Here is a 15,314-nt window from a genome sequence, read left to right as displayed (position 1 = left end):
AGAAAGGGTCTCACGTAACTCAGGCAAGCCAGGGACATGGTTTGAAGGCCAGGCTTGCCCTGACATTTCCGCATTCACCTCCCGAGGGCTGGCACTACAGGCAGGCGCCACCACACTCAGCTAAAAAAGGTAAAGTTGATGGTATTTTTTTCCCATTTCCTTCTAGCAGGTGTCAGTTCTGTTTGAGGTCCTTGGGTGGGAGAGGTCTCTCTGCCTATTTAAAACTTCTCAAACGGAAGAAAGTTTTTCTACTTAAAATTATTTGAGCCTCAAAATTGTCCAATAAAAATATTTTTTTTCAAAAGACGAATGCACAGAGATCATAAAAATAATTCTCGCAGGAACTCAGTCCATTAAAATACGAGAAATAAAATAAAACTTTTCCACATTTGAGAATGGTAAATATTCACAAGTCCTGCAAAACCCATGAGTGAGCCCAGACATGTCATAGTTATGTCTCTAACAGGTCATTGAGACTTTTATGAGTGTTTGTCCTTCTGTGTTATGTTTGTGGTAACTTCTACCACAGTGACCCAGATTGGATGAAAAATTCGTCATTCATCCTGGACTCATTGGTTTCCATGACAACTTCCATTGAAACTCTTTTGCAGTGTTTTACTGATTCCACCTTACACCCACTCCTCAGTTTCTCTCCGAGAAGATGATGGTCCATATTGATTTACACCCCCACAGGCTCCATATGCACCTTCCCAGCAATCTGCCACCCTGCCACACAGGCATTCCTGGCTCAGGAGTCTGAGACTCTCCTGAAGGTACCACACATCAGAGTCTACCAGTAGTTTCTAGCTATGGCTTAAAATAAGTCACCAAATATTTACACTGGCCACCAGAAGACAGTCTGGACTCTAAGGCCACACAGTTTCTGTCAAACAACGTAATTCTGCCAGGCTGGTACAAAAGCAGTCACATATGTCTTCATAAGTAAATGGAGAGTTCTCAGTTACAGAACAATGCTTGGTCACACAAGACCCATTTATAGATACCTGCCCTGTAGATTAAAATCTAAATAGATCAGGCTCACAACAATAACCTTGATTCACTATCCTATTCAGAAGCTAATATGAATCTACTTAACCTGGGCCCCACCCATTGATTTGCTTTCAAGGCTTATTTCCAGTGTCAACTCCACTAGACAAGGCACAGCAGGAAAATAGCATTTCCTTCCACTTACCTCTCACTAGCCTTCAATTCTCTGTACCCACCCAGATATCCATTCTATTTTATGCATCTAATCAAAACCCCTCTTATTCCAGGCTGCATCTTCTACCTTACAAGCTGGGCTCACGTCTTTAACTTCTTTGTTAGTCCTTAGCTTAGTATTTTGAAGACATTCAGTAATTGTTGGTTGAACAAATGAGTGAATCAACCAATAAATGAATTCAACTATATCTACCCAAGAGGTAAAAGCTACTGGGTTGCCAAGGAAAAAAGCCACAGAAGTCTCCCCGAACTCTCTTACTCTTCCCTAATCCAAGATTTTACTGATCATTATATGCACACAGTTAAACACAAATTATAATTTGAAACCATAATGCACAGGTTAAAATAAAGTCTAATGAAATTGAAACAGCCCATCCCTGAAAACTATGTATCTTAAGCCTTCCCTCAAATAAGTTTTGGTATTTCCAGAGATAAAACCATGATGCCACAGTATGGAGCCTTTAATACCTGCAACATACACTGATGACACAGACACACAAATATACGGGACACATACATAACACACACACACACACACACACACACACACACACACACACACACCATTTTATCTAACTGAAAATGCCCACTCAAGTGAATTTTCAGAATAAAGTACATACCATATTGAAAACAATCAAATAAATATTAGCAATATGCGATAGAGGAAAGGGGAGTTGGTGGGCTAAAGTTGGTTCTATCTTAAAAGCCGAGCATTACTTGATGAATATGTCCCCAAATGAAGTTACACGTGCAGGGTATGAAATTATTACTGATGCTGAACAGAGTCAGAATCAGTGAAGACCTCTTTCTAGAAGGTCACTGCACCCAGATGGTTTTCAGAGGGGCCCAAGAGCAGGAGCCACAGTGCACAGATGGCAGCCAGAGGAGAATGTGGCAAATCTCAAAGCCGCATGCTCCTCAGCCCAGCTAAGTGCCAGACCAGGATCTCTCCTTGTTTCTCCATCAGTCCCTTAAATTTTAAAATGATACAATGAATTCGATGAGAGTCCCCATCTCTTTTTTAAAATAATAGGGGTTTCCTCTGAATATAAGAACTGGAAAAGTTGGCATATGATAATCTGTAAAAATGAGAATGTATTCACTCAATAAAGAAATAAGTAACCTTCCAGATCCCTTGTGTCAGTTACAACATATATAAAACATATATAAAAGAGAAAAAATATTCAGAAGCAGAAGGTCTGTCCCAGTCAGCTGTCAGTACCCATAACTACTATCTTATTTTGAATATAGAGATATCTAATACTTGTTCACTAAAGAACAAAAAATTTCAAGTAGACAATTTGGCTTGGGAATACACATGCAAGGATGCATGCATGTTTCTGTGTGTGTATGTGTGTGTGTGTGTGTGTGTGTGAGAGAGAGAGAGAGAGAGAGAGAGAGAGAGAGAGAGAGAGAAGAGGAGAGGAGAGGAGATAGGGGGAGAGAGAGGAGAGAGAGAGAGAGAGAGAGAGAGAGAGAGAGAGAAGAGGAGAGGAGAGGAGATAGGGGGAGAGAGAGGAGAGAGGAGAGAGAGAGAGAGAGAGAGAAAGAAAGCAGAGAGAGAGAGAGAGAGAAGAGGAGAGGAGAGGAGATAGGGGGAGAGAGAGGAGAGAGGAGAGAGAGAGAGAGAGAGAGAGAGAGAGAGAGAGAGAGAGAGCAGTGGCTGCTATTATATATACGTGAAGCACTGTCCATCACTAATGGTGAGATCCTTTGTGTCTGCACATGTAAGCTGCCACTACTGCCAGGGAGGAGGCTTCACCAAATAAGCCTGCTTTCTTTGATAAAAGGGTAGATTTGCTTTTAAAACTTTGTTCTCAAAAAAATCTATCTGATCCACTGACACATAGCTGACCCTGACAATACCTAGAGCCATCGGACATTTTTCAAACCCTATTCTTTCTGCAAGCTGAGTCTTAAATACAATCCAAATGAATCAGGCTGACTTGTCTCGGGTATGGGTGTCTTATAATGCCCTCTTCTGTCTGTCAGAAACAACTGGGATCCTCAAACTGCCAACTCCCCAGGATGAAGAGTATGAGTAGGGGAGAACAGAGGCTGGGAAGGGAAGCGCAGAGCAAAGCAAAGGCTGGGGACCATAGAGGTCATTACTAGGTTCTTCACAGATGCTTGTTCGCAGACTATCTGCCTCACAATCAAAATCCACATTTGCTCATGCCAGGTTCAAACTCAGGGATGTGAACATTTGAAATCATATTTAGCATTTAATCTAGACGTTAGATGATGTATATTATATATGGCATGGATATATTAGACAATGTACAAAACTTCACAGTTCATAAGCTATACCCTACCTGCCATATCACAGTTCATCTTGCAAGAAAAGGTGCATACAAGAAAATAAAGCTGGTGCTTGGAGGATCTCAGAAACCTGGAAGCACCAAAGTGCTGAGTGTTGGCAGGGCGGAGGCATCACTGTTTCTGATTTTACGTCAGAGTTCAGGCCATCCTCACATATACTCCTGCCTAAGAATGATCATCTCTAGTTTCATCTGCAAATAGTGTGGTTTTGCACTTAGAAATTGAAAAGAAAAGGATTTAATATGACTTCACTACACCAATGAGAGAAATTCAACAAGATTTAAAAATGAAAGATCAGTAACAGCATTATGAAAATGAAAAAGATACAAGGCAGTATATGGGGCAACATGGTGTTTTTAAAATATGTAAGCTTTGAGAAGATGTTAAATATTTCAAGAGAATAAGGCAGTATGCAAAATGGCATCTGTGGGCTAGGGAGATGGCGCTATGGTATAATATATGCTTTGGGTATGTATCCCTTTGGATTTTAGCCAAGCACAAAAGTAAATAAACGCAAAGAAATTTATGAACCAAAAGGCTCTTTGTTCTTGACAGCGCGGGGCCTCATATGTCTGCCTTATATTTGCAACTTTATGAAGCATTTTTGATGTTTGAACAGAGCTCATTTTGTTGTCTCCCTCAATTGCACACTCAAGCATGACCTCTACTGTGCTTTTAATCCAAGATTAAAATGAATTTCCCAAAAATGTTAGACTATTCCTTGTTTTCGCATTAGTGCTTATAACTCATCATCTTTAATATTACAAGATCGGTGCAGATTGTGACTTTTCTCGCATAGACACTTTATTTTACATAGAAGAAAAATTCCTGCTAATGAAAAAAATTAGTATAAAACAATCTTGCTTTTAAGTTGGGGCTCAGAAGCAGGAACTGCTCACTGGAAAAACTTCAGTTATATGTGAGGAAAATACACTTTATACAATGAGTCATTGTTAGTAAAATATTTCAACATTTAAGCTTCAATTATAAAATTCAGTCTTTAAAGGTACTATAATACAGACTGGGAAGCCCACAGGACATTTTCCTTACCACTCGGTAAACAAGATGACCAGATCTTCCTGACTGGCGTAGTGCTCCATAGCTTCTTTCAGTAATCTCACCTTCTGGCCCCCTCCGATACTGTTCATTCCATCACCGCCTCTCCACTCCTGACCTTGACCAAGAACCTAGAAATGAAATCAAGAGCTCATCCTGAGGAAAATGCCAATGGCGATAGCAGCATAAAAATGTCAACAGAAGATGTGCCCCAGTCCTTGAAAGCCACTACTTATTTATAATTAAATCACAATGCTAGGAAGGAATGGAAATTAACGCACGGGAGGGTCATAATTCTACAGTGAGATCTACCACTAAAACACATTCCGAATATTTCAAAGGTTGATTTTAACCTATAGAAGTGGACTCAGGAAGTATTTCTCATCTCATTCTTGTTTTCAGACTTAAATGAAAATGAAGAAACCCCTGTAGTTCACCTGTCTAATGTGATAGGAAATCTACAAGGAAATTCCTCTGCTCAAAGGCTCCTAGCCTGGCCTATCACCTAAGGACACACTGAAAGCATCCAGTGTAAAGAACCCTCATTTCTTTGGCAAATCTTACATTTGTATTAGCCTCAAAAGTTAAATAAGAATTACCCAAGGCAAGGGATGAAGTTTAGCTAGTCTGGGCTAAGCAGGCCCTGACTTTCCAACATCTGCCTCAGCCTCAGCCACTTCACCCTGAACTGTAAGTGGTAACTGACCCCTGGCTTTGAAGGAGAGAAAGAGATGTAACCAACACGTGCCCCACCTCCTGACATACAAGTAGATCGGGAGAACGAACGAAAGAGGAATGGAATTTAAATGAAATGCAATGAAAATAAACTCAGTGAACCCAACCTCAGACGTTTTACTGCTTACAGGGATGTCTGGGGTAAAGACATCCAAACAAACTGAAGTTAGCGTGGAAATGGATTCAATCTGCTGAATGATCAGTGCTCCAGCTGAGATTCCTCCCACGATCCTGTGGAGTCTCCAATACTGAGCCCACTGAGCCAACAACATCTGAGGCCCATCCCAGCCATGCACAGGGAGGAGGCAGGCTTTGAGGCACACCAGTCACATGGACAAATGGTGAAAGCAAGACTCCTAGGTCCACTCTGTGACTCACTGATCTGACATGTGTGGGAGAATTTTCCTGTCTAACTCCTTCAAGTAATGAAGATCTCCTTGGTATAAAATATGTTTTAGAAACTTCTGGACTACAGAACAGGACGATGAAGACAGGGCCCAAATCTCTACTATTCAAATGGGACTGGAGTCTCAGGTATGACAGGTTAGAGCTATGTACTCTGGGACAAGTTTTCCTCAAAAATAAAATAAATTTTGTTCATAAACATGTTTATCTCACTTTGGTCATGCAACTGATCAACTGCATACCACATACAATTTTCCTAATACTTGAACATGAGAGACTACCTATTCTCTCTTCACATCGAACCCTCCATTATTGGCTCTTTCTCTGAATTCCAGGCAAATCATACCTTATTTGTTTGCATGTATATACTGTTTTCCATCAAGGCAAGCTAATGATATTTCTCATTTACTTTCTCACTTATCCTCTTTAAGCACGTACATGTTATCACTAGATCTCTTTCCAACAAAGTTCAGCAACATTAATACTCTGCATGAAAATCCACACCTTGTCATCTAGAGGCTACTGTTCTCTATATTATAGGCTAAAACAGCCCAGTTTTTCCCAAGGTAGGAGCAATGTTTTCCTTCTTTTTGTTTTTAATTTTTTTTCAGTCTCTCAGATACTTCCCTATGCTCCTCTTTCTAGAAAAGATATGCCTGTCATATGCTTTCTATCAAAAAAATAATAATAATAATCAGATCCAAGGAGCACATATCACATAAGGCAGTTTAAGACTCTATCAGGGGCTCCAAGTCACCTCTGATCATATCCATGAACCGTGCCATGTAGACAAAACATCTAAAACACTTGCCAATGTTCCAACCAATGAACCCAAACCAAACAAAACAGGAAAAACACTGTCAATAGCGCACCCCCAAAGCCCCGTCCCATCATGTTTTCAACTGACACCACAGCAGGCCATCCCTTTAGTCAGTGAAAATAGTTACCGTCAAACCTTGATTACAATGTATGTGGACATGACCCTCCAAAGGAAGTCAGGAAAGTTACATATATACACATTTCTGTTGCTTATAGAACATGTTTAAATAAACCACTAGTTAATATATTTTAGGCACATATTCCAACAAGTCCAAAGACTGAAAGACATATCATACCTTCACAGTGTAATTGAAATACTTGGCTGAATTCATAAATCTGTGGAATCCATCATTTTCTTTTGTTGCGACAGTTATGACTAATAATTTATCTGAAAAGATAAAGAAAGAAGGTTTAGCCAAACATTAAATGCTGTTTCTCCATAACATTATGGTGATTAAACACTTCATTATCACATGGGAAAGCCTCTGATTAGTTACACAAAGAGCTACTGAAAAACAGGCATGTACAATGGGCTGTATTACACGGCAATGACTAACTCATGTAGTGAGAAATTATTTTACTGGTAGAAGAAAGTTTATTAGTGGCTCAAGGAAAACAGGTCCTGAATCGAGTACTTCAATTATAGGAGATGAGCTTTCACAAAATGCCTACTTTATCTCTATGGGTTATGACTTCTGTAGATATCACTCCATCAGCCATCTGCACTGTTCCCTACAAACCGTCCCAGATTTGAGGCATATAATCATGTTATTTCCTTAGTAAGTTCTACTCACTCCACATCGACACTCACAAAGGAGGACCTGACTACAAGACTAATTAATTCTTAGTCTCTAAAAATAAGCTGAACAAATTGAAAAGAGACTATTTAAAAAGTCCAATTTTCCACCTACACAAAAGGTCTTATACTAAAAGTCTTAAAAGACATTGCATTTATATTCTTTATGTATTCTTGGTTTTGTAAACAGAAATTGGATCAAAAGTCAGAGATACTAATAACACTATCAGTAAATACATAGCTTTTAGTTGCCTTTTATAATGGCTCTGGAGTTTAATATAGGTTCTCTTCTTCCCAGAGGCAGGTGGACTCAGGATCTGTTTACAAATACCCATAAAAGCTGCTGTAGACAGATGGGACAATATTTATCAGGCAAAAGCATGCTGGAAAATTCATAAAAATTGCATCCTCCCCAGCACGCACTAAGGAGTGGGGCATTCCTGTTCCCAGAATTAGGAGTCAGGGAGTAAGGCAGCTGAGCTAATAACTCAACACTGTAAGCACCAAGCTATCCCACTTAATTCTCCATGGCCTAGGGAAACAAGAGGCTAAGAAGGTCCTGCATGGCCCCTTAGTCATAAATAACCTTTAGTCATAGGATTACTGGATCACAGAAATCAGTTTAAAAACTAGGGTAATTTTTCCTATCAAATTCTGAAAATATTTTACTATAGTAAGTATAAGTAATGTAGGTAAGCTAAGCATTCATTATTCAAACCAAAAGGAAAAACATTCCCATGAAGATAAATAATGTATTTTTAGATTTCTGTTACAAATGAAGTATCACCTTACAAAATTTTTGGTTGCATACATGTTCCAAATAAAATAAAGCCATCAATTAATGTATGTTATGAAGATCTGAGTATGGTTATTTGAATAGGATTGGCCACCACAGGATCATATACTTGAATGCTTAGTCATTAGGGCCTGGACTGTCTAAATGGATTAGGAGTGGTACCTTGCTAGAGGAGATGTTACTGGGGTGGGCTTTGAAGTTTTAAAAACCTACTCCAGGCCCACTATCTGCCTCCGTCTCTCTGTGGCTCTGTCTGTCTCTCCCCAGTCCCCTACAGCCCCCTTTGCCTGCTGCCTGAAGATTAGGTTGTAAAGCTCAACAACCTGATTTTCTGCCAGGTTTTGGAATGGTGGGAAGGAGCTTGAGTATGTCAGAAGTCCTCATTGGGGTACTAGGTCACTAATGAGCTTTCCATGTTACCAACATCTCATGCATACTGGCTGCTTGGAAACTGAACCCATCTTGTTTGACTATACCAGGGAAGACTAGGTGAGCCCTGCATGGCTCTCCGGAGTCTCCAAGGCTGCCCTTGCTTTGTAACACTCTGAGGATCCAGGCCAAGTTATCCGTCTGTCTCTGTAAGTTGGGCTGAACCCTCAGTCCTCTGGGTGCATCCCTGACAACTGGGTGTAGGAAGGAACCTGATGCCTCAACAAGGCCAACCGGTTCGTTACATGTTATGACTGTTCATCATTTCAAGACTCAGAATGCAAGGTGGACAGACAGAGAAGACTGTAGACAGATGCGAGAAGCAGAATTCATGCAGAGGGCGGGCATGCTGAAGTCTTCCACTAACAGTCATTTCCTATTAATGTAAATTACCTCAGCAACAGAAGAGTAAACCCACTTCTTATAAAGAGGAAAAAATTGATGGTCTAAAGAGAAAATAAGACTTGCCTAAGATCCTGTAGCTAGATACCAGTCAATTTAAAACTAAATTTGGGATACAAATTACATAAAAATAAGTTTTTCTGGTGGCTGGGGCTGGAGAGATGACTCAGTGGTTAAAAGGATACAACTCCAGCTCCAAGTGATATGATACCCTCTTCTGGCCCCAGGAGCACTTGCGCAAGGGCATATACTCACAAGAACACATACATAGAAATGGCCAATAAATCTTAAAAATGTGTTTTCCCAGATCTTATAGCACCATTTTGTGACTAAGTACCGAGCTACAAACAACAGCCTAACTGCACTGTAGGTGGCGAGGGGAGAACATTTGATTTTGTGAAATGGTTGGAAGGAACTCAAGGTAAATGTGCCTCAGGAGCAATTCCCATCGTCATTTCAGCGAGAACAATGGGAGACAGGGGAACGTTTTCATCTGCACTTCCACACTAAACTGCATGAGGTAAGACAAACAGGACATCGGGAGCTGTGCGTGTAGTGGGAATATGGGCTGGCTGTTCACACATTCCCCTTCCCACATCCTGCTTGTAGTTAGAGTAGAAAACAATCCATGGACAAACTGGGATACACTGATCACCACAGCAGTGTGCACACTGTGGGGTGGTGAGCTACTGGCAGGAAGGCTAGATGATCATCTGTTCTACATGAAGGCACTATGTTCTAGGCAAACTCTTCTGGAACCAGATTGAGGCAAACTGACCATACCTTTAAGAAACGCTAAACATCACTAAGGCCATTACGATGGTTCTTCCCAAACACTGCCAAGCAACACACTTCTGCACACTCACTTCAAATAAAATTGAACATGAACTAGAATTAAAACTTAAAAATGTGTATTAGATTCACTCTGTTTCCCTTCCATACTATTTTCTGATAATGTATATTTATATATACCCATTTGTCTTGCATGTTATTTTGTAGGTAGTCACATAGTGATTGGAAGACAAAGTAACTCTCACAGAGTTATAGGTGCTTAAAGACATTTTCCAAGTATGCAGTTACATTACTTATATTGGAAATAAAAACAAAATTAGTAAATTTTATAGTAAAAGTGATTATTAGATAAAGACTGAAATGATAAAACTCTATCCTACTATAAGCTGTATTTTTTAATATATTGTTGGCTACATGCTTTATGTTGATGAAAACAATGAGTGAACACAGAAAATAAAATGAGATTAGTTGGCCATAACACAATTACTAGTTTAGATAAGTTCACGTCCTTGTTGTAGCAATAGTTACATGCTTAAGATTAATAAGACTCGGGCCACGTAACTTATCTAATCTGTACAAAATGCACCCCATTCAGAAACACTTTGTAAGACTGCCCCACTCACATCCAACACGCTCGCACCTCTCCACAGAGCCACACTTGTGCGAGTAACTTCACTTACTCAGACTTGAATGTGAAAAGCCCCCAAGGTCAATGTCATAAGTGACAGGAAGAAAAATGAGACTATGAAGAGGATCCACTCCCCCACATTCAGAGTAATCCCTTCCCAGAAACATAGAAATAAAAATTACACAAGCCTGGATGGCAGCCATAAACTATACATGGAGATCCAAGAAGTTTTTTCTTGAGTTTAGAATGTGAAAACGAAGTTCAAACACCAAAGAACGAGCAAGCTAAAGGACTCGCAATACAAGCAAGCAAAACCAAAGTTAAATTTGAAATACATCAACAAAACAGATAGGGAAAAGCATTCACTATGATCATCTCCTACATGGTATTTAATAATAAATATAAATTCTGCATTAAAAAACAAAACTCACAAGGCTGACATAGGCTCAAAAAACAGCCATCTTTACCAGGCAGGTGGCATGTGCCAGCACCTTCCCAGGTGTGAAATTACAGGACACTCGTGAGCTATGTCAGGAAGGGTTGACTGTGTGCAGTTTGACCAGGGTGGCAAGAGATCTGGAAATCATACCATGTAATCACAGTTGATGGACTGAGATGTTTTTCTACTCTGATAAAAAGGAAAAAGAAAAATAAGAAAGGACTCAACCACCTTTTGCACTAACTCATTTCATTTAAGAGGGGAAAAATACCTAGGTTTTTCTGCATAACTTTAGAGAGTTGGTCATGAGAGAAAGAGTAATTAATTGAGGATGATGTGTTAACAGTAAAAACAATAAGATGTATCCAAAATAAACGAGCTACATGAGAAAATTAATGTGCAGTCTATCCCTTAGATCCAACAAAAGCAGTGCAACTTCCCAGAATTTATAACAGCATATTTGATACCTCCACACATCACAAAACATGAACACTTGTCATAATTCTAATATCAAAGACACAAAATGCTGCCAACCACCCGCCCGAAAGAAAGAGTATACATTAATGAACTCCAGGGCTTCAGAGACATGAACAGTTAAAAAATAGAAAGCTGTGTCAGTGAGAACTTTCTCGGTTCAGAGTGGAGTACACCCAACACATCTGCTGGCCAAATGCTTTATCAGAGACTGGGAACTGCCTTTCTGAAATCTGCAAGCGCATTATGGAGCTTGTTGAAACACATTTGAGATGTTGCTGTCTATTCCATAGTTTACACAGGCAGTAAAAATATCCCCTATGTTCATACACAGGGGTCACCATTTAGGAACCAGGACCAAAAAAAAAAAAAATACCCACAGATGAAGATAACATACATTCCCACGAGCTCACACACGTGTAAGAGCTGCCCTGCAGCAGGGGCCACATGCAGCTGTGCTGGGATTAAGAGACCATGCTCTAAGAGAATGGTCTGATTAAAGAAGACCCAGAAACATGTGCTGTGGAAACTTAATGAAAACAAACTTCACTTATCATCTTCAGTTACAAGGGAACAGTTGTTTCCTCTATCCCGCATTTCTAAGAGAACACTACAGAATTATTTTCAATCTTGCAGTGTTGATTCTTGATTCTTGGAGTGCTTCCTTAGCATGCTCAGGGCCTGGCTTGATTCACAGCATAATGTAAGAAATAGAAAAGGTGACCTTGCCCACTCTGTCTGCCTCTTGTGTACAGTAGAATGGATTCGATTAAGCAGCAGCAGCCCAGCCCCATTCTGTCTTTAAGGTTTTTACAGCACCTACTCAAGGAAGTGAGAATCTTTAAAACACCTTCCTGCTGGTTCCTTTCATGTTATTCATAAGAAGTTGCCATGTAAGAGATTACTAAAAATAGGGCCTAGGATATTGCACGATAATCTGAGGCTATAAAGGTAACCCTCAAATGACTTACAATGCCACCTTTCCAGACTGGGCCTCTGTGGAATGACTACAGTCGTTACAAAAAATCATCTGTATGCTCTACTACCAACTGTCACACTTGCATCTTGCTGAAAAGTTAACAGTTCTGGGGGAAGTTTCAGAAAGTATGATAGTAAAAGTCTAGCTCCATTGTGCCAAGTCAAATATTTTTAAAATATATACATAGGACTGGAGCAATGGTTCAGTGATTAAGCGCACTGTCTATTCTTCCAGCACTCAGCTTTGATTCCCAACACTCACACAGTGGGGCTCATAACCTGTTGTAACTCCAGTTTCAGCAGATCCGACACCCTCTTCCAGCCTCTGTGGATATCAGGCTCACAACTGATGCCCAGACATCCATTCAGGCAAAACACTTATGCACAAAATTTTCTAAAATAACGTTTTATAGATAGATAAATAGATTAGATAGATAGATAGATAGATAGATAGATAGAGATGGTCGATATTTCCTTCTTTATAATTTAGCTTTTGGATTAAATAATGAATTTAAAATATATTTTCAGACATCAGAGTGGTTCCCACTCAAGAGATTTAAAGAAAACTGGTTCTGCTGCTTGCTTCTAAAGAAACCTTAATGCCACACAAGTGGGTATTTCATATATTATTATACATAAGCACATTTTACATGCTAATCCAGGTTTTCCATTTATAGGTTTTGCATATATTTGAGCTGTTTCCAAATGGAACAACAGTATAATTTGGTTTACATGAACTATAACTTATTTAACCATTATGTTGTGGACTTAGTTAAGCTATTTTAAAACACTGCTATCCTTAAGAGCACTGAAGAAGATACAGTTGACTGTGATGTACGTATAGTTCTACAAGAAGGCTATATCTATACAACAAATTCCAAGTTCAATTCTATTATGATCTGAATCTGCACTGTCCCCCAAAGGCACATAGCAGCTGTTTTTTACCTGTTGGTCTGGATTTGGGGGACTTTAAGTGGTTAGGTCAGTCTGGGAAAAGCCAAACTTAGAAAGTGACCTTGTGAGCATTACGGTTGGGCCCTGATTCTGAGCCATTCTCTGCTTCTTGGTCAGCCTCCTACTGTCAACAGTCATGGTGTCCTGCTCTCCACCGCAGATGGAGTAGCTCCTGCTGCTATTTCTTCTCTGCCATTATGGACTGAAGTCCTCTGGCAGCACAGCTAGCATAAGTCAGTCCTCCCCCAAGTTGCCTGTATCAGGAATGCTGTTACAGCAATGAGAGAATCAGTAAGTTCAGAAGAGAGAGGTCCAGGGTTCTCAGAGTGTGAGAAACCTGACCCTGTAGTTCACAGCCCTTAGGACCTGCTTTCTGGAAGGATTTCCAGCAGACACAGAAACCCATGAGTGCTGTAAGCAAGGGATGCTGGCAGAAACATGGGCCGTAAAGACTGTTTATGAGGTTTCAAGCAGCAACAATGACTCCTGATGCTGGGCTGGAGGAGCCTCAGGTTAATTCTGACCACATTCTCCCAGTCTCCTGGAAACAGGAATGAAGCTGAACTCTAAAGTAATTAACTTATTTATTTGACAGGGTAAATTTCATGACAGCCTAGCATTCAATCTGTGGCATGACTGTGACTGGCTGCTTTTGGTCAGGCTTATAATGAGTGTGCGAAGCAAAAGGAGCAAAATTATATGTATCTTGGAAGGGAAAGGATGCCATACCTCTCCTGAGTCCATGAGGAGGGACTAATATGGTATAGGAAGTGCCCATCTCAACTTACAGTAGGGAAATCAAAGCGTTTAGCACCATACAGTAAATACACATGTATAGTAATGGCTGCTCACAAACAGTAGGTAACCAAAGTACTTTATTTCAATTCATTCTTCAGGTACCAAAGAGATAAGAGAATGTATGGCCTGTCTCCAAGTAAAACACTTGGAGTAATTTGATGTACACCTCCCAGAAGACACTTTGTTGACCTTAGTGATAAATATTTAACTTGTCCCTCAGAAGCAACCCCTACACTCGAGACCACTTAACCTTATCCTGAAAAGCACAGCACCCTTGCTTAGTGTCTGTGCCTGACAATTCTAAGTTTTTCTATGAGGTTGGTCCTTTTACTGCCTCCCACCAAGTCACCAGTCCCTTTGTCATATTCCAGTCATGAAGCTGGACCCTAAGGTTCTCAGCCATCCCAAGAAGCCATGTGTGCCACATTTAGCCTTTGTATGGCTTACCAGTCTCAAATCGACCAACAGTGAAGCCCACAGGAAGCGAGAAAGCTAACCATCTATTATCCAAAATGTGCTCAAAAGACCAAAGTCTTTTGAAACCACAGACGTAAACACTGACCTATTTTCATCTCATTGACGGTTCTCTGTCCTACAGGACATTGTGCAGTTAATGATACACTCAGAGAAATAACCATATTATTCATTCTTGGAACACTGAAGCTCTGCGCCCCCATTTCCACTTTTGATTTTCTATTCCTAGGGATTACTGAACCCTGACAATTCAGTGCTAGTAGTAATAATTTACCAACTGGTGCCCAAATCTCAGGTATCACCCGTCTGTTCCATTCATACTCTGTCCTTGACCACTGGTTCTCAGACATGAACATGGGTCAGAATTACCCAAGGTCTCATTTAAACATAGATTAAACATTTCTCCTCACTTACAGTGTATAATGGACTGCTGAGGAATGAATTTCTCTGCATCAGGAGATACTGATAAAAGTTGAAATGGGGATCACATTATAAACTAGTTAACCTAGGTATGCCAGCAAAAATCCACAATAACGTGCAACAAGACATAGGAGGAGGAGGAAGAACAAGAGTAATAGGGATTATTCCACAGAAGAAATAAACTGTAGGTGGTTCCTGAAGGAAGGGTAAGATTTAAATAATAAGAAATAGAGGCAAGAGATTCCCATCTTCTGCATTCGAAAATAAGAAGAAGTGGTTAAATGCACTCACTGAGAGAAAAGGTATCTGGAAGCCAAGATGAAAAAGACCATGCACAGCTCTGAGAAGTACCAGGCCCAGACAGGGGAAGATGCTG

General features: G+C 40.2%; 1 protein-coding gene across 3 annotated transcripts in view; it reads right to left on the bottom strand.

Moving 5' to 3' along the window:
- Plod2 (procollagen lysine, 2-oxoglutarate 5-dioxygenase 2) overlaps nt 1–15,314 on the bottom strand; it is a 68,793-nt gene that overhangs the window by 30,228 nt on the left and 23,251 nt on the right. For all 3 annotated transcript variants that reach the window (XM_030244393.1, NM_001142916.1, NM_011961.3), the window contains exons 2-3: nt 6,855–6,946; nt 4,594–4,730 (exon numbers count right to left, since the gene is read on the bottom strand). Coding sequence is in view for 2 of the 3 variants with exons in the window: in NM_001142916.1 (NP_001136388.1) it covers nt 4,594–4,730; nt 6,855–6,946 (229 nt within the window). In the remaining variant the exon portion in view is untranslated. The remainder of the gene's footprint in view (nt 1–4,593; nt 4,731–6,854; nt 6,947–15,314) is intronic.

Source organism: Mus musculus, chromosome 9 (assembly GCF_000001635.26).
Source record: "Mus musculus strain C57BL/6J chromosome 9, GRCm38.p6 C57BL/6J".
In the NCBI taxonomy this organism is placed as follows: Eukaryota; Metazoa; Chordata; class Mammalia; order Rodentia; family Muridae; genus Mus; species Mus musculus.
Note: the sequence above shows the minus strand (reverse complement) of the source record. Positions and strands in the feature narration are given on the sequence as shown.